Source organism: Leuresthes tenuis, unplaced genomic scaffold, assembly GCF_036924035.1.
Source record: "Leuresthes tenuis unplaced genomic scaffold, fLeuTen1.0.hap1 SCAF_19, whole genome shotgun sequence".
In the NCBI taxonomy this organism is placed as follows: Eukaryota; Metazoa; Chordata; class Actinopteri; order Atheriniformes; family Atherinopsidae; genus Leuresthes; species Leuresthes tenuis.
In genome coordinates this window covers 27,628,209-27,653,895 of record NW_027325373.1, presented here as the reverse complement: position 1 = coordinate 27,653,895, position 25,687 = coordinate 27,628,209, and the positions used below count along the sequence as shown (strand labels likewise).

At 41.6% G+C, this 25,687-nt stretch overlaps 1 protein-coding gene across 2 annotated transcripts in view; it reads left to right on the top strand.

Moving 5' to 3' along the window:
• The window catches only part of scai (suppressor of cancer cell invasion), a 49,935-nt gene that overhangs the window by 10,339 nt on the left and 13,909 nt on the right, over nt 1-25,687 (top strand). Inside the window, exons 7-15 of one of the 2 annotated variants that reach the window (XM_072371602.1) lie at nt 4,488-4,586; nt 4,696-4,848; nt 9,582-9,683; nt 11,176-11,277; nt 11,693-11,771; nt 12,656-12,758; nt 15,267-15,348; nt 15,476-15,548; nt 23,274-23,447. In XM_072371602.1, the coding sequence (XP_072227703.1) occupies nt 4,488-4,586; nt 4,696-4,848; nt 9,582-9,683; nt 11,176-11,277; nt 11,693-11,771; nt 12,656-12,758; nt 15,267-15,348; nt 15,476-15,548; nt 23,274-23,447 (967 nt within the window). The remainder of the gene's footprint in view (nt 1-4,487; nt 4,587-4,695; nt 4,849-9,581; nt 9,684-11,175; nt 11,278-11,692; nt 11,772-12,655; nt 12,759-15,266; nt 15,349-15,475; nt 15,549-23,273; nt 23,448-25,687) is intronic. The other variant, XM_072371603.1, reaches the window with a different exon arrangement.

The following is a 25,687-nucleotide window of genomic DNA, read 5'->3' as shown; positions in this document are numbered from 1 at the left end:
TACAAGTGGACGTCAGAACAGAAAGATGTCTTCTTTTGTTGACTGGATTGATAAGCTGATTGTAAACTTCTGCAGACGTTATGACAGCAGTTCACCATGTTCATTCAGAACCTATTTCTCATCACACATCAGTAGGTTCTCAAAGGAAGTCCCACAGAACTTCAATTGGGCAAATGGTGGACCCCTCGAGATGCAACCAATTAATCTCCAAACAGATGTGGCCCCAAAATAGTGGTTTGGAAGAACTGCCACTGCCACTTTCTGGCTCCAAATGGTCTCTGAGACAGCTTTCTCAGGCCTGAGGAAAGTAGCCTTGTACATCTTGACCATGTTTGGCTCCACATACAGCTGTGAGGCAGCTTTCTCTACAATGACCATGATTAAAACTCAATATCATTCCAGGCTCACCAATGAGCATCTGCCCGTGTGTATGAGAATGTCCATGACACCATTCTAGCCCAGATTTAGAATCCTGGCAGGACAAGCTAGAGCTCAATTCTCTCACTGAACAACAGAAAGTGGGGGAGTGGAAAATAAGAGGGACAGGAGGAGAAACTGTAAAACTGTTTAATTGTTAAGATGTGTTGAGATCTACCTGTGGTAAAACTAGTTGAAACTGTTGAGATGTGAAACATAAACAAAGAAAAAGGGAAAACTCAATCTGCTGCTACACTTATTTTATGATGCACAATTTTTAAAATGCTATTTTATTTATTGTCACTATTTTCAAATGGAGCTCTTCTTTTCCTTAAAGGGAACATATTATGTAAAAATCCCTTTCCCAGCTCTTCTACACTAATATATTTGAATTCGGGGTGCGTACACCCCCCCTGCCTTTAAAGAGAGAAGAAAATAATACATATCTACAATATTATACATGTTCAGTGACAATGAATATTGTCGAAATGTTTTTAAATTGTTCTTTCTTTATTTGATTTGACAGTGAGTTGTTGATTCGATGCAGACGTTGAAACAACAACTTCAATATATATCACACAAAATAATAACTTAAGTTAGACATTATGATGTTCTGGACCTTTGCTTGAGAACATTTTCTCTAACTGGACATGTTTGAGTTTTTCGTTGAATAGCCTTGGTATACAGTGTTAATTTTTTAAGCAGAGAATGCAAGAACAAGCCAAAATCATTGCCCTGACTCCCTCGTTCCTTACCAATAACACGAGGTGTGTGTTGAGATATGCTGTATTTGGTTTTCATTAAATGAGGTGAAAAACAGTTTCAAATTTTTTTCATTTGAAATACACATGCATGACCCACGTCAAAATACCAAGCTTGTATTTTTTTTTCAGAGATTTTTAATTGGGTAGTGACTTCAGACACCCAAATATATGCTCTCAAGCACAGAAAATAGTGACTTTTTTTTCCCATGATATATCTCCTTCAGAGACCACGTTTGTACTGAAATTTTCTCTAAATTTCCATGTATGATGATTGGCCACAGTGATTATACCACTTTTTCTTAATTAATACAGTAAAATAGCCTTGCTGTTTTTAGCATTCAGTTGACCTGGATTAAAGATTTGTTGAAGTAGCCACTTGATTCTTTCTTTCTGAAATGCTTTGAATGAGTCATGAAAGCTATTGTACATGTCTTATTTGTGCATCCTTCACAATAAAAGCCCTGCTAAGAATAGGAAAGTTTTTATCCAGTTGAATTCAGAAAGTATTTTAATTGGATATCATAGGTGAAATGGTTCATGTGTAGTCACAAACTACACACAAAACACAGGCTAACAAAGCAAGACAAAACATCTTCTGTTTGATACTTTGTTCATTCAACTTCCTAGAAAAAAATCAACATAATTGAGGCAAGTTCTGGAGGATAAAATACCAATGGCAGATTTTTGCTCACCTGCTGGAGATTAATACAGGTGGATTCGTCCACAATCGCTTATCAGTGATGTACAAGAGGCTGAGTGCAGGGAATTGGTCAATCACTTTGTGACATTGTGTGGAAACAATAGACTATTCTCAAACACAAACAAAAAAATGGATTTTAGGAGGACAAGGAATAAGCCAAATTCTATCTCCATCCTAGTAGAAGAGGTAGAGGAGGTTAGGGAATACAGATACCTGGGAGTTTAGGTGGACAGCAGACTTGAATGGAATACAACACTGGGGCAGTCTTAAAGAAGGGACATAACGGACTGTACTTGTGAAGAAAGCGTAGGTGGTTCATTGTCTGCACCACAATGCTACATATTTTCTATTAGTATGATGTGTGGAGGCAGAAAAACAGAACAAACTGCTAAAGAAGACTGGTCCTGTGGAGGGACTGCTCTGGAACCCCCCAGACCTGATTGTACAAATAAGAAGGCTGCACAAGTTAATGAACACAAAGAACAACAATGAACACCCTCGACATAACGTTGTGTTGAAGCAACACAGTTAGTTCAATAAGAAGAATGACACGGGAGGTTCAGTTCTTGCCAACAGCAATAACCAGTCATAATGAAAGCTTATAATGTCACTTAAAAAAACTGCAACAATAAAAATTTACTTTGGGATAAGTTAAGTATTTTTTCATTTCAATGTTCATGTAATTTAATTTAGTTTCATTACGGGAGTTTTGTACACTGTTCCAGATTTAAATTTGAGGCATTAAGAAGCACATAAAATACATTCAAGCTTGTTGATTTGACCAAAATTGTGTATTAAATTAAAGTTCTCAAACAATTATGCAGTCACCACATTGGGAGAATGTTAATATTGATTTCTCTTTTTTTTTTGTTTTGTTCAGAAAACAGATAGGACACATAGATACATACAAAAAAAGCATTTATTTAATAGTAGAACATTCTGGCTTCATGAAACATGTTTGAAAATTTGATAGAATTTTAAAACAAAACTATTTGTCAAATGAGGTAGAAGCAATAACTTGTAGAAGCGTGAGGGGAAAACATATGGAATCCCTGTATTTGCATTCTAAAACAGGTACCTGCACAAGTCTAAATATGCAAATTAGTTTGCAGTTAAGAGTACCTGCACATCTTAATGAGCTTTTACACCTGGCTAATTGGCAGGAAACATGGTAACGAGTGTGGCAAAAGGTTCTGATTGTTCCCTGTCAACTGTGTTTAAAATTTGGACCAAGTACCATCAAATTGGTAAAAGTTGTAGAAGGGAAGCATACAGGTCAACCAAGAAATAGATCATACGGACAACAAATTCTAAGTAGTAAGCAAAGAAAATAGAATGCGTATCAAAAGATAAAAACAAATGGATAAAAGTTGTATTCAGTGATGGATGACAGGACTGCATTGGACATCCTGGGATGCATACAGGGACAAGGATAGTGGTCCAATTAAACGGCCCAGTCAAACTTTTGACCATAACCTGACTTAACCGCACATATAACTATAAATGGTAAATGGACTTGTACTTGTATAGCGCTTTTCTAGTCTGACCACTCAAAGCGCTTCTAACACTACATACTGAATGAGAATATACATGTATATAAATAAGGTGGGCCTTTACATGTCTGGTGTCTTAAATTAATTAGGTACCTTGAATTAAATAAAAGCCTTTGCTTCTGGTTGAGGAAATACTGTATGTAAGTATTTTTTTTGCTCAGTTCAGGTTCAGTTCCATTTTACCTCTTGTCCCTATACTTGGCCTCACCCTTCTATTTTATCATTTCTCATCTAGAGCAAGGGTGTCCTGATTATTTTTGAGATAGAGGTGGAGGTTGAAGAGAGGGGCCTTTCTGGCCTGTAACCTCTCGCAAGGATGACCAGTGGCACATAAGTTTCTGAATTTTATTAAACAAAGGGTAGTTTTAATCTTCAGGGTGAGCATAGCCATAACAACAAACAGAACAAGCTAACGAATAAGGGAAAATAACTTCCCTTTAACAAAAGAAAACCAAAAAAGACAATGGGATCTTACCTACCTCCCTGACCTTAAACAGGAGAAGATATTTTGAAAAGAGGCGGGTTCTCTCCCCTACCACTACGCGGCTTGCTCTAAGGTGGTTTGTTTCATGCTCTTTTTTCACTCTTTGCTCTAAACAGAAGCAGCCTCATTGGCATCATCTGGTTAGGCCCCGAAGGAGGAGGAGCCCAAAGGCCAGCACAGACAGGAGCCCATTTAAGGCAGCCTCCATCAATGTTCTGTTCAATCGCCAACCGACATGAAAAACAAATCAAAAAGCAAACATATACCACTGCACAACACCAAGATGGGAGAATATTAATATGACCCAGGGTCATAACAGGACCCATAGGCTGAGATTTTTTTTAAGGGCTACACTCAAATGTAATTAACACATATTTCAATAAAAGTAAAAACATTTTATGTGTATAATAAAACGAGTTACTCTAAAATAACAGAAGTCACTGAAGTTAGAAATGATACTTTGTGACTATCAACAGCACAATATGTTTGAAGTCTTTCATAAACAACAGAAACTGTTCCGTCAGTATTCCCTAGTGGTGATTTCTGTTACTGTGGTATATTTCCTTCAGGAGTTATCTGAGGAAATTGAAGACTACACACAGCGATTCAACACAGAGGACCAATTGGAATGGAACCTGGTTCTACAAGAAGTGGCAGCTTTTGTGGAGGTAACTTATTTGCATAATGTAGCACTGAACAATAATAAAAGTTGTGTACTGTCTGTCAGTCGAGATGAACTCTCACTGCTGTTCCTCTCCATTTGCTTGTATAAAACAGGCAGATCCAGTGGTAGTTGTGAACGACAACAATTCTGTGGTCATCACCAGCAATAGGCTGCAGGATGGAAGTGTGCCTCCACTGGAACAAGGCATGGTGGTTGGGCAGCTTGTTCTTGCTGACGCACTAATCATCGGCAACTGTAACAACCAGGTTCTAACCCACTAATTCTCTTTGGCTTTCCTTAAAACATGATAATCAGCACAGTTGTTGACCAGTCTTACTGGATAATGTTTAAATATTGACTTTTCAATATATAATTTGTTGCTATGCCTACAAATTTTCTGTAATGTGTCATAATCAGAATTTTAAGATATTTTGCATGTGTGTGATATGCATGAAATGTGTAAGTTAACTACTATTTTTAGATAGCAGTGCAATATTTAAAATGGAAAGTTTACTGCCATTTTCTTCCTCTTGGGATACTAGGCTTCATGCAGTAACCAGAAGAATAGTAAGGATCAGTCTTAAGTTGCCTCTGAAGGGAGGAATAGGTCAAGAGAACACATGGAGTTTTCTTAATTTACAATAACCCCTGAGATATCAACTGAATTCACGAAAGCACTCATATACAGTATGTATTTCTTGATTTGAGTAAAGAATTATCATTTGATTTAAACAGATGTTTATATTTGGTACCAACATCAACTAAAATAAAAATAGATTTATTTGACATTTACAAAAAACATGTGGAATGCATCCTTCCTAAAGTAACACTAGATAGTCTTGCAAGTTTTGCTCTTCAGCTCTAGAGATGCAACACCACCATCGTAAAGATACATGGGGCCTAAGTTTTTGTGATTTACATTTTAAAACATTTGAATCTGGTAAATGTATGATCGGTAGAAGTGAGTTACAGTGCCATAAGAAAAACAAAAGCAGAGAAATTTGAAAGGCTGTAAACTTATTTGCATGGTGTCTGAAACAGGACTGAGATGGCTAACAGAGGTATCTTCTGTGAGGCAGGGACAAAAATGGCAAGGTCATAACTTGCATATCAATCTCTAATACTGTAAATGACAGTGATGAACATGCTGCTGTTGTAAGGTTGTGTATTTTCTATTAGTCGTGATACAGAGCCCTAAAGTAAATGTCTGGAGTATAGAAATATGTTTCAGTACTTTATTATAGGAAAAAAAACACTGCTTTAACCTCCTAGATTTACAGCAGAGGAGATGAAGTAATTGATCTTTTAATGATTGGAAATCCACGCAATTGTAAGTTTAACACTATGCCAAGCCAAGCAAACACAACGCAACAGAGTTGACTTAGAGCATTGTCTTGGATCTCGCTGCACAAGCTACAGTGCGTTTGTTTTGTAGTTCGTCATTATAATTACATAAAAAAATCATTGTATTCCATGATATTGATTATGGCAAAGATGTATTCTTTGTATGTTTTATTTTTAATATTATTTTTGGCTAAAATATGTTAATATATTGTCTAGTTTCAGCATGTTATGTGGTACCACAAAGCAAAATGTTGGCTTTGATTCAAAATGCAAGGTGAGTAGAGGAAGAATTATCATATTTTTCCATTGATTCTAAACCTGCGCTTCTACACTAGTGTTTTACGACCCCGAGTGCTCAAGCATAGTTTCAGTTCTGGAGAAGTGTATAATGAAAGTGGGGGTACTTCAAAATTAGTCAGAAACATACCTTTTTCATTTTCACATATTTCTGTGGTGTTGTTTTAAGTTAAAACAAGTTGTCTGCATTGCTCACATGGTTTACTAGTGGCATTCTCTGCCTTACCTAGTTTACATATTTAGTATGATGTTGTCTTTTCGTAATGTTATACAGTAGCCTCTAAATCTGAAAGTCTAAACGGGGATTCATGCTTTCCATGTCACCCGGTGCAAACTGATTTGGACTGCGCAAACATGCAAGTGTTCCTGTATGTACTACATTTCCAATAAGCTTCGCAATGGTATGGAATCAGTGTAAAGTACCTTTTGGAGAACTGGTTAGCCACAATACCCCTGTAAAGTCTTAATTCAGAACAAGCATCCATGTCGGCACGTAGTTTGCACGCTCAGTCTGAACTCTTACAAATATTTGGGTTGCCCATATCCAGCCACAGAGAAACCCAGTTGACCCTTGCAGACGAGTGGAGATGACAGAATTTATGTCACACAGGTCTCACTGTCAGGTGGACACACAAACCACGAATTGCCTATGACAGTTAATGATGGAAATGTTATTTATATCTTACTTCATAAGAAACTTCCACACACTATTTGAATATACTTTAACAATGAAAAGCTGTATAAAGTTTTGTCAGAGAGACTCGTGAAAACCATGAAAAGAGTTTTTCCACACCATCTCCATTACTCTTGAATCTTAAAATGTTTTGTTCGCTTCTATCTTCATGAGGTATATGCACTAGTTCTGTCTCACTGCCTTGTTAAGATTTCATTGTGAAATGGCCAAAATTGCAAAACCTTCAGTCTCACTCCATGAGACAGTGGCTCAGTGTGTAATCTGTACATTATTAGAATGTTTTGACACTTAATCCAGTTCAGGGTTGCAGGGGGGCTAGAGTCTATCCCATCTGACATTGGCCAAGAGGTGGGATACACTCTGGATAGGTCGCCAGTCTGTCACAGGGTCTCACAAACATGCATGCTCACATTTACTCCTAGGGTTAATTTAGAATCAGCAGTTAAACTTACATGTTTTTGTATTCCGGAGAGAATCTGTGCATGGGGAAAACTCCGCATAGAGAGGTCACAGCTGGGATTTGAACTAGGAACCCTTTTGCTGTGAGGTGACAGTGCTAACCACCACACCACTGTGCAGTCCCTCACACATTCTTCCAGTACAAACTATAACTTCACGATCATCCAACAAAACCACCATTCAAGCAACCCAAAGACGATGTTTATGCAGTGATTTTTGGCAGTATGTACATGTAAGGTGATCTCTCACAGAGAAAGTTGGAATTGCTTCCTTATACAAAGGTGTCTACTGGGACAAGGATGGTGGTTCAGTTAATAGGGTAAGTCAGGCTTTAACTGTACCTTGATTTAGTGTTTCTCTTGCACAAGTGATGATAGAAAGTGATGTTCTATTTTTTCTTAATTTTTAGTAGTTAAAGGCTGTATCAGTCACCATAGAGTTTGCCCTCCCATCTCTCTAATCATTTTCAACTTATTTAGTTATGTCCTTAGTGTCGTCTTCATCCTTTACACTGGGGATTGTCATAGAATAGAATAGAATAGAATAGAATAGAATAGAATAGAATAGAATAGAAAAATACTTTATTCATCCCCCAGGGGAAATTCAAATTAGTCAAGTAGCTCAAAACATTGAAATATTTGCAATGATTGTATATTAGAACAATAACAACAACAATAATTATAATAATCAATGACTAAATAAATACATTTGAGAAGAACATGTCAGCAGTCACTGTTAAAAAGTCTTGTGGCTGTGGGGACAAAGGACCTCCTGAACCTCTCAGTCCTGCAGCCTCTCACTGCAGCTGCTCCTCTGACCTGCCAGGATGTTGTGGAGAGGATGTTTATTGTTCTCCAAAACAGAATATAATTTCCTCCTCATTTGGTACTCCACCACAGCACTGAGAGGGTCTTGCCTTCTGGCTACTACAGAACTGACCAGTTTGTCCAGGGACCCAGTTTTTGTCTGTAGTGCAACTCCCCCAGCAGACAACAGCATAGAACAGTGCACTCTCAGTGATGATGTGATACAACATATCATTGTCACTGCAGACACTGAAGGACCTGAGCCGTTTCAGGAAGAAGAGATGACTCTGGCCCCTCCTGTAAAGATTAAAAAAAAGATTAAACTGGTAATAATGAAACAAATATTAATAATTTAATTTCTAAAAAACATTCTACCAAAGGCCATTGGCGTCACTTTTCTTCCCCATGTATTTTAAATGAGGTGATGACTTTCTAATTGTGTGTAAAAGGCTGCTGTACTGCTGTAGGTTCAAATGTCTGACCTGGTCGTCAGTGGTGAACAACGGGGCCAACAAGCTTTTCAACTTTCTCACAGCAAACAATCTTGCCTTTGGAGGTCCCTCAGGTTGATCAACTGCTGAGGCTAGTCCTGTGTACAACTGTTTTTAGCGATTTGGTGTTAAATTTGTTTTGAGAGTTGATTTTGACATGGAATTGGTTCTAGGAAACTATTTTCTATACCAAGGGATTTGAGTTTACTTTGTTTACTATTTTTTAGCACATGTTCTGGTGTTTTTATTTGAATTGATGTTTTTGGGTTGACAGACTTAACATTTAGAGAACGCAAGAGTGGGAAGGTGAAAGAGATAGAGAAGGTTAAGGGCTAGTTGTCATTGTGTCAATTGAGATTCCTTATAACCATATAAAGCAGATCTGTGCGTGATTTTGTGTGTGTCAGTGTATTTTTACAAGTTACAAGTCATAGTACACAACAAGTAAGTTGTCAAAACGCACTAATTAGAAACAGAATTTTTCATTTCAAGCCTCAAAACTGTTTTGGAAGTTTGTGTGGGAATAATGTTTGCTGAAATCCATGACATTGGACAGTGACAGTTAAACAGTTCCAAGGACTCTAGCCATTCAAAGGATAACAGTGAAGATTGCATCAAAGCTCTATAAGTCTTTTCTAAATTCATATTTGAATATGCCTCCTTTTGGCTTGTACTCTGCACTGGTTACTGGTGTTTGCAGAACCCTCCCCTGGGTGTTACTCTTCACCAACCAGAAAAGGTGAAATCAGTGTCAAATTATTTACTGAATGATTGTGTTATCATTAACCACTTTCAGCCATCATGGCATCTCTGATTTGTCTTTGTGAGCTCTAATTTTGTTAGCCTGCAGTTTTCTGTGTTTGGTAATAGATCAGCTTAATTGACAAAAGTGTTGTCTTTATTTTTAGGTCAAGTTCAGTGAGTTGACCATTGATATGTTCCGCATGCTTCAAGCTTTGGAGAGGGAACCTGTGAACCTGGCCACACAAACCTCAAAACAAGGAACGTTGGTGAGTGCTCTGTCTGATGATGGTGTGGCTGTTGTCAGGGGTGTTGTGGTGATGCAACTCTTGCCACTCGGCAACCAACTTTCTGGTGCCTTAGCAGTTATTTTTCCACAAGACCTGGGGCCAGATGCATAAAACTCTGTAGATATTTGACAAAAACCGTGTGCTCTTAAATACTGAAAATAGTCCTACATTTTTTGTTGCTATAATTATGAAGCCATGTATAGGCTCATACTAGTTAACCAATTAATCGGTTTATTAATTGTAAAAAGTACAACCCCACCTTCCAATTAAGTTGGGACACTGTAAATAAAAATGTACTGCAGTTAAACAGTATAAAAAATATACACTGCTACTATTATTATATTATACACTATTATACACTTTTTAATACTTTAATAATAATGTGTTGTTACTGACAAGTGTATAAACCAAAAATGTTACAATGATGTAAGAAGAATGCAGACTCTGTGAAAGGGGAAAATTTTATCTCACTTTCGTATTTGCACCCATCAAACTCCACCCCATCAAGTATGCCTTTCTCTGTAAAAATTGTGTTAATGTATTGTATAGTATATGTGAGATGTGCTCTTTCTTCCTTTATAAATGTAATACCAATTTCCACCGGTCAGAAATAGTGTTATACTACTATTAAGTAGAGTCAGTAACACTGGTTATCTTGTTACAACGCAATACTCTGTTGGGAAACCCTGCATCCTGGCATTCACAGGAAATTTTGCTTTGACTTTTTCCAACTGTCTAAACATTTTTCCAGATCAGTCACACATATAATCATCTAATTATTGTTTAATTTAAACAGATGTTTAGATTTGTTAACTAAATGAAAAGAGATTTATTTGACATATGTAGAAAACATGCAGAATGAATCTTTCCGAAAGTAACACTAGGTAGTCTGGCAACTTTTGCTCTTCGGCTTTACCTACGGTTTGGGATGCAACACCACCATCGTTAAGATACATTTCCATCCCATCCTTGCACATGCAAGGCTGTGCTGATGATTCATCGTGCCATTGTGCATCAGCGTACTCCTCCAGTAGAAGTAGAAGGGCTCTAAGAACATGACAAAGCATTCATTTTTATTTTACAGTAGAAAGACAGGTAGGTAGGCAGAAAGAGGATGATGACATACAGCAAAGGGCCATTTTCTAGGACTAAAATCAGAGCCTGCCGCAATGAGGATTTAGTAATTGAGCAACCCAATGCCCCTGTAGTTCTGTATTTAAACAAAGGTGGAAAGAGCCAGAGTCCTTCTTTGCATTAGCAAGGTTACACCTCAACAATTTGTTTAGCATCAGAGATCCAAAATGAACCATTCATTTATTTATTTTTTATTCTTTGTTTGATACGCGTTTTCTGTGTGCATTCAGTTTGAACAATTTAAACATTATGGTTCAATAAATGCACCCCCTAGGTGACTATTGTACTAAAATTAACTGAAATAGGAACCGTTTTTATATACAATGTTTCTCCACAGGAACCCAATGAGAAGCCAACGAAAAGAGAAAACCCTCACAAATATTTACTGTACAAGCCAACATTCAGCCAGCTTTTTACTTTCTTGTCTGCCTCTTTTAAGGTCAGTATTCATTTAAATTATAGCCTCAGGGTTAATTGTCACTTCAGTTGATTATTCTGTATTGTATTTGCCAGGTTGTGCATTTGTGTCCAATATACAGTATCTGTCATCCTTCAAAATTATAAGTAATTGTGATTTTGTTACTTTTTATTCTCAGCTTTCCGTTGATCTATGCATGTTTTTTTTTTTTTTGTTTTTTTTTCTTAGTTGGGAAGTCAAGATTTGTAGTGAGGCACAAAAATATTAGTGGTGTAAAGGGTTCATCCACATACCAACTTTGAGGTTTTTTTAAATTCCCCACCAGACTAATTTTGAATAATTTTGTTTTTGCATTTCTAGTACATGAATCTCTGAATTTTGTGGATGTATTAACTTGGTCTGTAATTTTTTTTTCCCCCACTGCTATTATTTACAGGAATTGCCTGCCAACAGTGTCCTGCTTGTATACTTATCAGCCACTGGTGTCTTCCCCACTGGGCAGTCAGATTATGAAGGTATGATGAAGAGTATTATGCCTTTCCATTTTCCTTATCTTTCCATTTGATATAAAAATGCTTATGAGTGTTATAATAGTAGATGAATGCTGACAGCCTGTGGTATTCCAACCTTGACAGGTAAGTGCTAAGGGCATTAATCAACATTATAGTACCAGCAGCAGCCTTGTCTGTGGACACAAGGCAGGTTGTGTCAATATATTCATGATATTGACACCAAATTCTGAACCTCAGCAGAAATTGAGCCATCAGACCAAGCTGAGGTTTAAATGCTTTGTGCCGACTAGATTGCAGGGGTCTTTTGCTTTTGTATCCTGTCCGTTTTGAATTTAGATGTGGAAAGCTTTTCTGCTAACTGTGTTGTAGTGGTAACAGTTTCCATGTGCTCCAACTGGTTTCTGGTTACAGAACTTCTGGTTGAGTAATGATCTTTGTTTCTAAGACGGTTTGTAAATCATTGGAGTATCTGCAAAAACTCTCCAAGCAATCATGCCATGGCTAAAGTCACAATTATCTAATTGTATCCCTATTCTGGTGTTCAATATGAATGTTAACTGAGCGAGCATGTCTAAATCTACCATTTTTAAGTTTTAGAATTCATATTCACATTCACATTGAGTCATTTGTAGATATTTTTGGCTTCTTGTGCGTGTTTTTTTTTTTTTAGATATGAAATTGCTCGACTCTAGAGAGGGATTTTATTAAATGTTAAGGATAAATATTTTGTGAAAGACGTTAAGATGTTATTATTATTGTTGTTTTGATCTGTGTTCAAAACCAATCCTAATCAAAAAATTACCACTAGCAAAGAGCTTTAGTAATATTTATAATCAATGTGACAGTGTTTCTTTTCAAGGTAAACCAATGAATAATTTTATTTCCAGCGGGACCATATGATTTTGGAGGTGTTCTCACAAACACAAATCGTGATGTGGTGAATGGAGAAACAGTGCAGAAGAAGAATCAGGCCCTGAAAGAAATGCATTGGTGAGTTAATCTAACATATTAATGATTGAATGGTCCAGACTTTTGGAAAGGCCAAAACTCAAATATTTCAGATTGTTTAACAGAGGGAATTTCACTTTAAGTTGACATGAGAGTGGGCCCCGCATAGTCTTATGCTTTTTGTGTTCAGTTAGCTGGCTGTTACCCGATCTAACCCAAGAAATAAGTGAAACTAGTTACCGTAAATCCCGGACTATGGAGTGCACTTGAATATAAGCCGCACCCTCTAATTTTAAAAAGAAAATCCATTTTGTTCTTGTATAGGCTGCACCGGATTATAAGCCGCAGGTGTCCACATTGTAATATGAGATATTTACACAGAAAGATGTTACATGTGAGGATTTTTAAACTTTTAATTAAATGCCTATGGTAACATAAACAAATATATAATGCAAATGTTTTTTTTCCCGAACAGTGCCTGTGACACTGATGGTTTTAAATTAAATACCCATTGGTAACGCACAAATACGTGGCGTAAATACTTTTTTCCCAAACAGTGCCTGTATCACCGATGGTTTTAACTTAAATACCTATCGTTAACGCACAAATACATGGCGTAAATGCTTTTTTGTTCTAACAGTGCCTGTAACACCAATGGTTTTAACTTAAATACCTATTGTTAATGCACAAATATGTGGCGTAAATGCTTTTTTGTTCTAACAGTGCCTGTAACACCGATGGTTTTACTTAAGTATCTATCGGTAAGGCACAAATACGTGGCGTAAATACTATTTTGTTCGAACAGTGCCTGTAACACCGATGGTTTTAACTTAAATACCTATCGTTAATGCACAAATACATGGTGTAAATGCTTTTTTTTCTAACAGTGCCTGTAACACAGATGGTTTTACTTAAGTGTCTATCGTTAATGCACAAATACGTGGCGTAAATACTATTTTGTTCGAACAGTGCCTGTGACACCAATGATTTTAACTTAAATACCTATCGTTAACACACAAATATGTGGTGTAAATGCTTTTTTTCCCCAAACAGTGCCTGTATCACCGATGGTTTTAACTTAAATACCTATCGTTAATGCACAAATACGTGGTGTAAATACTTTTTTTGTTCGAACAGTGCCTGTATCACCGATAGTTTTAACTTAAATACCTATCGTTAACACACAAATATGTGGTGTAAATACTATTTTGTTCGAACAGTGCCTGTGACACCAATGATTTTAACTTAAATACCCATCGGTAACGCACAAATATGTGGCGTAAATGCTTTTTTTCCCCAAACAGTGCCTGTATTACCGATGGTTTTAACTTAAATACCTATCGTTAATGCACAAATACGTGGTGTAAATACTTTTTTTGTTCGAACAGTGCCTGTATCACCGATAGTTTTAACTTAAATACCTATCGTTAACACACAAATACGTGGTGTAAAAACTTTTTTTGTTCGAACAGTGCCTGTAACACCGATGATTTTAACTTAAATACCTATCGTTAACACACAAATATGTGGTGTAAATGCTTTTTTGTTCGAACAGTGCCTGTGACACCAATGATTTTAACTTAAATACCCATCGGTAACGCACAAATATGTGGCGTAAATGCTTTTTTTCCCCAAACAGTGCCTGTATTACCGATGGTTTTAACTTAAATACCCATCAGTAACGCACAAATATGTGGTGTAAATACTTTTTTTGTTCGAACAGTGCCTGTAACACCGATGGTTTTAACTTAAATACCTATCGGTAACGCACAAATACGTGGCGTAAATGCTTTTTTTCTAACAGTGCCTGTAAGTCATAGTATGCTTTAACGTCATGTCGACGACGTTGGTACTAAGTAGCGACGTTGTCGACGTGGACCCCCTCCGCCGTAGCCTGACGTGCACCTCCAAAAGATTATAACTACACATTGCGTAGACGCGGGCCATAAGGGCTGTGATTGGTCCGCTCAGAACGTAATTTCCGGCAGTTGCCTTTTCCGGTCTTAATGGCTGTATATGCTGAAGAAGCTCGTTGACATTCGAAATTATCTAAAGTCCATTTGTTCATCCAGGTTGTAAATTCACATCAGTGAATTCACAACCAGTGTTGTAAATTCACCCGCTCCCAGCCTCGGCCGGACATACAGACCACCCTTCATCAGACCAGACTCTTCTCTGTCGCCTGGCTTCAACATTTGCAATTTAAGCATTTATAGAGTATAAGAGTATAAATCTAGCTTAAGCCGCGGTGCGCAAAGCCTGGGAAAAAAGTAGCAGCTTATAGTCTGGAATTTACGGTAGTATTTTGGATTTGTCTAATACATTTGTCTAAATCTGGTATCTTACTGCTTCCTACTGGTATGTTACATTGCTTTGATGTTTTGAAACTCTAAATATGCGTGTACAACCATCCAAATGTGCATGTGTGCATGTGTGTGTGTGTTGTAGCCAACTGAAAAGCTACCCGTACAAAATGAAAACTACAGATTTTTGTTGTTTGCTGAGGTACCCAACTAGATTTCTGATGTATTCTTGTTCACATTGTTGCAGCCTTCATCCAGGGGACTTGTTCCCTTTCACTCGGAAGCCACTTTTTATCATTGTGGATTCTTCAAACAGCACAGCCTACAAGGTATAAGAAGACATGAAAGTGCCTAAGAAAAACTTGTTTTGTTGAAGTGTATGATGTTACCATACTACATCATCTGTGTGTGCTCAGGATTAATATGATGCTTTCTGTCTTTCATTTTTATGAATAGAATTTCACAAATCTGTTTGGCCAGCCTCTGGTGTGCCTACTATCACCTGCAGTATATCCCAAGAGTGTACCAGGTGTGTGTTACTCGGTGTGGGACTAAAACACCTCTACACTTTTTAACATTCTTACACTGTCCATGGCTCTCTCTGGTACTGTTAAATTAATAGTATTTAAAGAGTATGCAATTAACTGAATTAACTAAGATTCGATAGATAGATAGATAAATAGATTATATAAATACTTACTTACTTACTTACTTTATTGATTCCGAAGGAAATTCAAGCATCCAGTAGCAAAAAAGTAACATAACATACATTCAACATACATTAGGATCTATACAAAAACTGTTAAAAAACTAAGATGTAACTGTAGAAATAAAATATTTTGTAGAACTATAAATGTTTTGTACAACTGTTACATACTGTGGAAATTATTTACAAATATAAAGTGACCGTAGAACTACCAGAAGTACCATCACTGAGAGCTGTTGTACAGCCTGATGGCAAGAGGGACAAAAGAGTTCTTGAGTCTGTTGGTGGAGCAGGATTGACACAGCAGCCTGCCACTGAACACACTCCTCTGCCTGATGAAGGTGTTGTATAGAGGGTGGTGGGTGTTGTCCAGTATGGACAGCAGGCTGCCACTGAACACACTCCTCTGCCTGATGAAGGCGTTGTATAGAGGGTGGTGGGTGTTGTCCAGTATGGACAGCTGGCTGTCACTGAACACACTCCTCTGCCTGATGAAGGTGTTGTATAGAGGGTGGTGGGTGTTGTTCAGTATGGACAGCAGGCTGCCACTGAACACACTCCTCTGCCTGATGAAGGTGTTGTGCAGAGGGTGGTGGGTGTTGTCCAGTATGGACAGCAGCCTTCCACTGAACACACTCCTCTGCCTGATGAAGGTGTTGTATAGAGGGTGGTGGGTGTTGTCCAGTATGGACAGCAGGCTGCCACTGAACACACTCCTCTGCCTGATGAAGGTGTTGTATAGAGGGTGGTGGGTGTTGTCCAGTATGGACAGCTGGCTGCCACTGAACACACTCCTCTGCCTGATGAAGGTGTTGTATAGAGGGTGGTGGGTGTTGTCCAGTATGGACAGCAGCCTGCCACTGAACACACTCCTCTGCCTGATGAAGGTGTTGTATAGAGGGTGGTGGGTGTTGTCCAGTATGGACAGCAGCCTGCCACTGAACACACTCCTCTGCCTGATGAAGGCGTTGTATAGAGGGTGGTGGGTGTTGTCCAGTATGGACAGCTGGCTGTCACTGAACACACTCCTCTGCCTGATGAAGGTGTTGTATAGAGGGTGGTGGGTGTTGTTCAGTATGGACAGCAGGCTGCCACTGAACACACTCCTCTGCCTGATGAAGGTGTTGTGCAGAGGGTGGTGGGTGTTGTCCAGTATGGACAGCAGCCTGCCACTGAACACACTCCTCTGCCTGATGAAGGTGTTGTATAGAGGGTGGTGGGTGTTGTTCAGTATGGACAGCAGCCTGTCACTGAACACACTCCTCTGCCTGATGAAGGTGTTGTATAGAGGGTGGTGGGTGTTGTCCAGTATGGACAGCAGCCTTCCACTGAACACACTCCTCTGCCTGATGAAGGTGTTGTATAGAGGGTGGTGGGTGTTGTCCAGTATGGACAGCAGGCTGCCACTGAACACACTCCTCTGCCTGATGAAGGTGTTGTATAGAGGGTGGTGGGTGTTGTCCAGTATGGACAGCTGGCTGCCACTGAACACACTCCTCTGCCTGATGAAGGTGTTGTATAGAGGGTGGTGGGTGTTGTCCAGTATGGACAGCAGCCTGCCACTGAACACACTCCTCTGCCTGATGAAGGTGTTGTATAGAGGGTGGTGGGTGTTGTCCAGTATGGACAGCAGCCTGCCACTGAACACACTCCTCTGCCTGATGAAGGCGTTGTATAGAGGGTGGTGGGTGTTGTCCAGTATGGACAGCTGGCTGTCACTGAACACACTCCTCTGCCTGATGAAGGTGTTGTATAGAGGGTGGTGGGTGTTGTTCAGTATGGACAGCAGGCTGCCACTGAACACACTCCTCTGCCTGATGAAGGTGTTGTGCAGAGGGTGGTGGGTGTTGTCCAGTATGGACAGCAGCCTTCCACTGAACACACTCCTCTGCCTGATGAAGGTGTTGTATAGAGGGTGGTGGGTGTTGTCCAGTATGGACAGCAGGCTGCCACTGAACACACTCCTCTGCCTGATGAAGGTGTTGTATAGAGGGTGGTGGGTGTTGTCCAGTATGGACAGCAGGCTGCCACTGAACACACTCCTCTGCCTGATGAAGGTGTTGTATAGAGGGTGGTGGGTGTTGTCCAGTATGGACAGCAGCCTGCCACTGAACACACTCCTCTGCCTGATGAAGGTGTTGTATAGAGGGTGGTGGGTGTTGTTCAGTATGGACAGCAGCCTGTCACTGAACACACTCCTCTGCCTGATGAAGGTGTTGTATAGAGGGTGGTGGGTGTTGTCCAGTATGGACAGCAGCCTGTCACTGAACACACTCCTCTGCCTGATGAAGGTGTTGTATAGAGGGTGGTGGGTGTTGTCCAGTATGGACAGCAGGCTGCCACTGAACACACTCCTCTGCCTGATGAAGGTGTTGTATAGAGGGTGGTGGGTGTTGTTCAGTATGGACAGCAGCCTGCCACTGAACACACTCCTCTGCCTGATGAAGGTGTTGTATAGAGGGTGGTGGGTGTTGTCCAGTATGGACAGCTGGCTGTCACTGAACACACTCCTCTGCCTGATGAAGGTGTTGTATAGAGGGTGGTGGGTGTTGTTCAGTATGGACAGCAGGCTGCCACTGAACACACTCCTCTGCCTGATGAAGGTGTTGTGCAGAGGGTGGTGGGTGTTGTCCAGTATGGACAGCAGCCTTCCACTGAACACACTCCTCTGCCTGATGAAGGTGTTGTATAGAGGGTGGTGGGTGTTGTCCAGTATGGACAGCAGGCTGCCACTGAACACACTCCTCTGCCTGATGAAGGTGTTGTATAGAGGGTGGTGGGTGTTGTCCAGTATGGACAGCAGGCTGCCACTGAACACACTCCTCTGCCTGATGAAGGTGTTGTATAGAGGGTGGTGGGTGTTGTCCAGTATGGACAGCAGCCTGCTACTGAACACACTCCTCTGCCTGATGAAGGTGTTGTATAGAGGGTGGTGGGTGTTGTTCAGTATGGACAGCAGCCTGTCACTGAACACACTCCTCTTCCTAATGAAGGTGTTGTATAGAGGGTGGTGGGTGTTGTCCAGTATGGACAGCAGCCTGTCACTGAACACACTCCTCTGCCTGATGAAGGTGTTGTATAGAGGGTGGTGGGTGTTGTCCAGTATGGACAGCAGGCTGCCACTGAACACACTCCTCTGCCTGATGAAGGTGTTGTATAGAGGGTGGTGGGTGTTGTTCAGTATGGACAGCAGCCTGTCACTGAACACACTCCTCTGCCTGATGAAGGTGTTGTATAGAGGGTGGTGGGTGTTGTCCAGTATGGACAGCAGCCTGCCACTGAACACACTCCTCTGCCTGATGAAGGTGTTGTATAGAGGGTGGTGGGTGTTGTCCAGTATGGACAGCAGCCTGCCACTGAACACACTCCTCTGCCTGATGAAGGTGTTGTATAGAGGGTGGTGGGTGTTGTCCAGTATGGACAGCAGCCTGTCACTGAACACACTCCTCTGCCTGATGAAGGTGTTGTATAGAGGGTGGTGGGTGTTGTCCAGTATGGACAGCAGCCTGCCACTGAACACACTCCTCTGCCTGATGAAGGTGTTGTATAGAGGGTGGTGGGTGTTGTCCAGTATGGACAGCAGCCTGCCACTGAACACACTCCTCTGCCTGATGAAGGTGTTGTATAGAGGGTGGTGGGTGTTGTTCAGTATGGACAGCAGGCTGCCACTGAACACACTCCTCTGCCTGATGAAGGTGTTGTATAGAGGGTGGTGGGTGTTGTCCAGTATGGACAGCTGGCTGTCACTGAACACACTCCTCTGCCTGATGAAGGCGTTGTATAGAGGGTGGTGGGTGTTGTTCAGTATGGACAGCAGGCTGTCACTGAACACACTCCTCTGCCTGATGAAGGTGTTGTATAGAGGGTGGTGGGTGTTGTTCAGTATGGACAGCAGGCTGCCACTGAACACACTCCTCTGCCTGATGAAGGTATTGTATAGAGGGTGGTGGGTGTTGTCCAGTATGGACAGCAGCCTGCCACTGAACACACTCCTCTGCCTGATGAAGGCGTTGTATAGAGGGTGGTGGGTGTTGTCCAGTATGGACAGCAGCCTGCCACTGAACACACTCCTCTGCCTGATGAAGGTGTTGTATAGAGGGTGGTGGGTGTTGTCCAGTATGGACAGCAGCCTGCCACTGAACACACTCCTCTGCCTGATGAAGGCGTTGTATAGAGGGTGGTGGGTGTTGTCCAGTATGGACAGCAGGCTGCCACTGAACACACTCCTCTGCCTGATGAAGGCGTTGTATAGAGGGTGGTGGGTGTTGTCCAGTATGGACAGCAGCCTGTCACTGAACACACTCCTCTGCCTGATGAAGGTGTTGTATAGAGGGTGGTGGGTGTTGTCCAGTATGGACAGCAGCCTGCCACTGAATACACTCCTCTGCCTGATGAAGGTGTTGTGCAGAGGGTGGTGGGTGTTGTCCAGTATGGACAGCAGCCTTCCACTGAACACACTCCTCTGCCTGATGAAGGTGTTGTATAGTGGGTGGTGGGTGTTGTCCAGTATGGACAGCAGCCTGCCACTGAACACACTCCTCTGCCTGATGAAGGTGTTGTATAGTGGGTGGTGGGTGTTGTCCAGTATGGACAGCAGGCTGTCACTGAACACACTCCTCTGCCTGATGAAGGTGTTGTATAGAGGGTGGTGGGTGTTGTCCAGTATGGACAGCAGGCTGTCACTGAACACACTCCTCTGCCTGATGAAGGTGTTGTATAGAGGGTGGTGGGTGTTGTTCAGTATGGACAGCAGGCTGTCACTGAACACACTCCTCTGCCTGATGAAGGTGTCGTATAGAGGGTGGTGGGTGTTGTCCAGTATGGACAGCAGGCTGCCACTGAATACACTCCTCTGCCTGATGAAGGTGTTGTATAGAGGGTGGTGGGTGTTGTCCAGTATGGACAGCAGGCTGCCACTGAATACACTCCTCTGCCTGATGAAGGTGTTGTATAGAGGGTGGTGGGTGTTGTCCAGTATGGACAGCAGCCTGCCACTGAACACACTCCTCTGCCTGATGAAGGTGTTGTATAGAGGATGGTGGGTGTTGTCCAGTATGGACAGCAGGCTGCCACTGAACACACTCCTCTGCCTGATGAAGGTGTTGTATAGTGGGTGGTGGGTGTTGTCCAGTATGGACAGCAGGCTGTCACTGAACACACTCCTCTGCCTGATGAAGGTGTTGTATAGAGGGTGGTGGGTGTTGTCCAGTATGGACAGCAGGCTGCCACTGAATACACTCCTCTGCCTGATGAAGGTGTTGTATAGAGGGTGTCCAGTATGGACAGCAGTTTGTTAAGAGTCCTTCTCTCTGCCACTGTCACCAGAGAGTCCAGCTCTGTGCCCACCACTGAGCCAGCTCTCCTCACCAGTCTGTCCAGTCGGGCATAGTCCCTCTTCTTGCTCCCCAGCAAACCACAGCGTAGAAGAGGACGCTGGCCACCACCGACTGATAAAACATCTGCAGAAGTTTTTTGCAGATGTTGAAGGACCCCAGCCTTCTCAGGAAGTAGAGATGGCTCTGTCCTTTCCTGTGAACAAAGTCTATCTCCAGTCCAATCTGTCATCCAGCTGCAGCCCCAGATGTTTGTATGTCCTGACCACCTCCACATCAACCCCCTTGATGGACACAGGTTGGAGCTTTGGTTTCTTCCTTCTGAAGTCCAAGAATTAAAGAACATGATTCTCACAGCACTGCTCTCCTTGTCCAGATGAGAGTAAGCCCTGTGTAGCAGATTGAGGATGGCATCCTCCACGCCCACCTTCTCCTGGTATCCAAACTGCAGTGGATCCTGTGCGTGGAGGACCTGGGGTCTGAGGAGATGGAGCACCAGCCGTTCGAAAGTCTTCATGATGTGTGATGTTAGTGCCACTGGTCTGAAGTCACCCACCTCCTCTTTGGAACAGGGATGAGACATGAAGTCTTCCAGAGCACGGGGACCCTCCCCAGCTGCAGGCTCAGGTTGAACACGTGCTGAAGCGGCTCCCCCAGTTCAGCAGAACAGGCCTTGAGCATCCTAGGACACAGTTTGTCCGGGCCTGCTGCTTTCCTTGGGCGCAGCCTCCTCAGCTCTCTGCTCACCTGCTCCTTGGTGATAGTGAAGGGGAGGGCGGTTGAAATGTCTGTTGTGGTGGGGTGGGGGGTTGAACTGTTCATGGGTGTGGCAGGTGGGGGTGCTCTGCAATCTGAGGTGATGATGGACGTGATAGGGGTGTGAAGTGGGCAGTCACTGTCTGTGTGAGCTGGAGTGTCAAACCTGTTGAAAAACAGGTTTAGCTGGTTTGCTCTCCCAGCATCCCCCTCGTCTGTGCTGCTGCCCTTCTTCTTGCAGCCTGTGATGGTTTTCATGCCATCCCAGACCTCCCTCAGGTTGTTACGGTCTGAGTCCTACCGCCAGCAGCTCAATGTCTCTGTTGCACTCAGTCTCCTTCACCGTAACATGCCCCGGGCTGCACCATCTGTTGTTAATAAACAGGGCGAGTCCCCCACCTTTGTGTTTGCCGCTGCATCTACAGTCCCTGTCCGCTCTCACCGTCGTGAATCCAGGTACATCCATATTAGTGTCCGGTGTGTTCTGGGTGAGCCAAGTTTCAGTGAGACGCCCTCAATGTCCTGTCGGTCCTCACAAGGGCAGCCAGCTCGTCTGTCTTGTTGGTCAGACGGTTAACATTTCCCATGATAAACGAGGGAACCGAGGGCTTGTATTTCCACCGTTTAGCCGCAAGTCTAGCCTTCACCTTGGCCCCGGCTCTGTGGCCTCGTCGCCTCCTCCTCAGCTCCTCGGGTATGGGGTGAACAATGCCGGCTCGTCCCATTGTTTGGAGTGCAAGCAGCTTCTCCCTTGAATAAAGAAGTTGTCCGCCGCTGTATTGCTGATAAGAAGACATCGTATCCATAGGATATATAAAGTACCGCACAGCGAGTGTGGTTAAAAAAATATTAAAAAATACAAATAAACACTCTAAACGGTAAAACAACACTACACCTACGGAGCTACTGGATCAGCGTCCTGCTCGCACCGGCGCCGGATGTGGGAGGTAAATTAGGGTAAACCAAAAAATGATGTACATAAAAGACTAACATTGAGCAATATTCTTATTGTTTATATAAAGAAACTGCTGAAGTCCCTCATATTAATTTCTGAAAAAAAAAATAGACAGATAGATCTTTCTTCTAAAACGCTGTTAGCCAGGACAACCAATGAAACCAATGTGCAGAAGTAGGGGAATTTTTGTTGTGAAAATGTTGTTCTCAATATGAGTGCCAGTACTCGTTTGAGACAAGAAAAAAAAATGTAACCTATCTTTGAATGAATTGAATTTCCTTGATCTCTCAATATATGCTGCTACTATGTCTGTATCTCTTTACATTTTCCTGTGTTTATAAAGCACTTTTATTACTGTTTATTATTAAAACCTTTTTATGCAGTTGTAGGAGATGATGAAGATGCTGCTTTGACAAGGTTATCTGGCACCACATTCTTGTGAACATGGAGTATGTCTCATGTTCTCATCGCTTATCTGTGCAATTTCTCTATTTAACTATTTAGATCAGTCTCAGCGGGGGAGTCTCTTCACTTTGTTCCTCTACAGCCCACTCTTGGCTTTCTCCTCTGTGTGTGGCTTGAACAGTGTGCGACGAGGACTGTGGGAAAGGGCACAAGAATTTCTTCGCAAAGTCTTCCGTGACATCGGGCAGATGATAACTCGATCACGGACCATAGGTAGCTTAACTCCTAGAGATTCTTACATATGTGACAGTGTGTTATAAAGCAATATTGCCTGTTTTTTTTTACGTTCATAGTAAAGACTTGTGAGAGTTGTTTGTTTAAATTGATAGTCATATATTCCACTGCAATAACAGAGTTTGTTACTACTACTTCAGTGACAGCCCAAGGGTCAAAACAAGTTAAACCTGACGTTTTTGTCATTTTTGACTGAAAAATAACAATTTGTCCACAGCTGTGGGGGTACATTTGATAAACTTGGACTCTATTTATGGGAGAATATAGTGTTAGACTCTTCATCTCCATAAAAAAGCCAAAAAGAGATTTTAAAAACTACAACAATACATGAGATTTTTTTACCCCTGCTGAATCAAAATTCAAACGTAGGAAGTTTTATAATCACAAATCGGATATTGTTCAAACTGCACCTTAAAAGACTAGATGGCCCTAAAACTCAGCAACCGTACATTTATGGTCTCAGCACTGAAGCCACACCTCTTGAGGTTTTTAACAAGTTCTGTTGTTGTACATCCTACTTGGGTCCAGTCATTCATAACGCTGTATTTCTTTTCCCTCACACAACCTTTTTCTAGAGACATATCCTTCCATTCTCTTTTATTTAGCTGGAGTCGCATGAAAAATTGATGTGATATGTATTCTAGGATTATCTGTTTTTGAACAGTCCTCAGTAACACCCTGTCGCCCTCTGAAGGCTTTCTTTTTGATGTTCAACAGCATTTTCAGATCACTGGTGATCCAGGGTTTATTATTTGGAAGGCACCTTATTGTCCTTGTGGGAATAAGACTCTCCACACAGAGGAAGATGTAATCTGTCTCACACTCTATCATGGCATTGATATAATCTCAATTTAGCTAAGAGTGCATTCCATTATATGGATTCAAATTACCTATGCAAAGACAGCACTAGGATAAATAAATAGCATTAAATGAATAAAGAAAGTAAAAAAAAGTCGCAGTTGCATGATAAAATGTACACTGCCTGGTGACATACAGTGGTAATATGTGGCTAAAGTTTTGGGTTGGGGTTAAATGAAATTTTAACATTATTCAGAATTCTAATGGCTTGTGAGGTAAAAACTGTTAGTTAATCTTGTGGTCTGTGATTCCACACTCATCCCTGAGGGAAGTAGTGTGAAGAAGTGTGTTGAGGGTTTGTATTGTCTTGAATCATATTGTGGGCCCTCGTGATGATCCTGATGGTGTAAATGTCCTGTAGAGAAGGGAAGGTTGCTTCAGACATGTACTGTGCAGTTTGGAGCACCTCCCTCTCTTGTACAGTGTAGTTTCTGTGCCACACTGTGATGGAGCAGGCAGTAATGCTCTCTACTGTACCCTTGTAGAAATTGGTGAGGATTTTGGTTGGCATGCCAACTTTCTTCAGCTTGCTTATAAAATACAGTGTTTTGTGTGTTTGGCTGATGAGTGGTTGAGTATTGTGAGACCAGGTAAGATTCTCAGAAATATGGGTTCCAAGAAATTTAAAGTTTTTAACTCTGCAGCCTCTCCAAAGTGAATGGGAATGTGCTGCCTCTTGCTTGAGTCAATAATAATTTCCTTGATTTTGTCTGTTTTCAAGGAGTAGAGCTTCACACTCAACACACAGCCTTGGGTCAGCTGGTGCTGATTGTTCCTATGCCTGATGTCTGGCTTTTAACTTTGGTTCTGTCAGCGAGGAACCCAACTCAGAGAGAGAGGAGCAAATTACAAATGTTTCTATAGGACAACTGTATTGAATGCTGAGCTGTAATCAATAACAGCATTATTGCATGTGTCCCTGCCCTCCAGATATGTGAGGACTGTGTGGATGGTGGTATTGATTGTGTCGTCAGTGGACCTATTCTGAAAACAAGAGTATCGGAAGGGGTCAAGGGTTGCTGTGCTGTGTGCCATGACTATCCTCTCAAAGCATTTCATCACAATAGGGGTGAGTGCAATGGGATGATATTTGTTAAAACTTACTGGGCATTTCTTTGGGAGGAGCACACCTAATCTTGAAACAGGAGACCTCAGACGCTTGCTCCAGGGACAGGTTGAATATGTCTGTGAGGACCTTGGCCAGCTTTGATGAGCAGGCTGTCAGCGATGGTGTTGGGGCCTGCTGCCTTTGGAGGGTTGATCCAGCTCAGGATCTGACACACCTCTGCAGGTATCACTGACAGCGGTGTGTCATGCGTGCCCTCTGTGACTGGCGGCTCTTCATGGTGATGGTTGTTTAA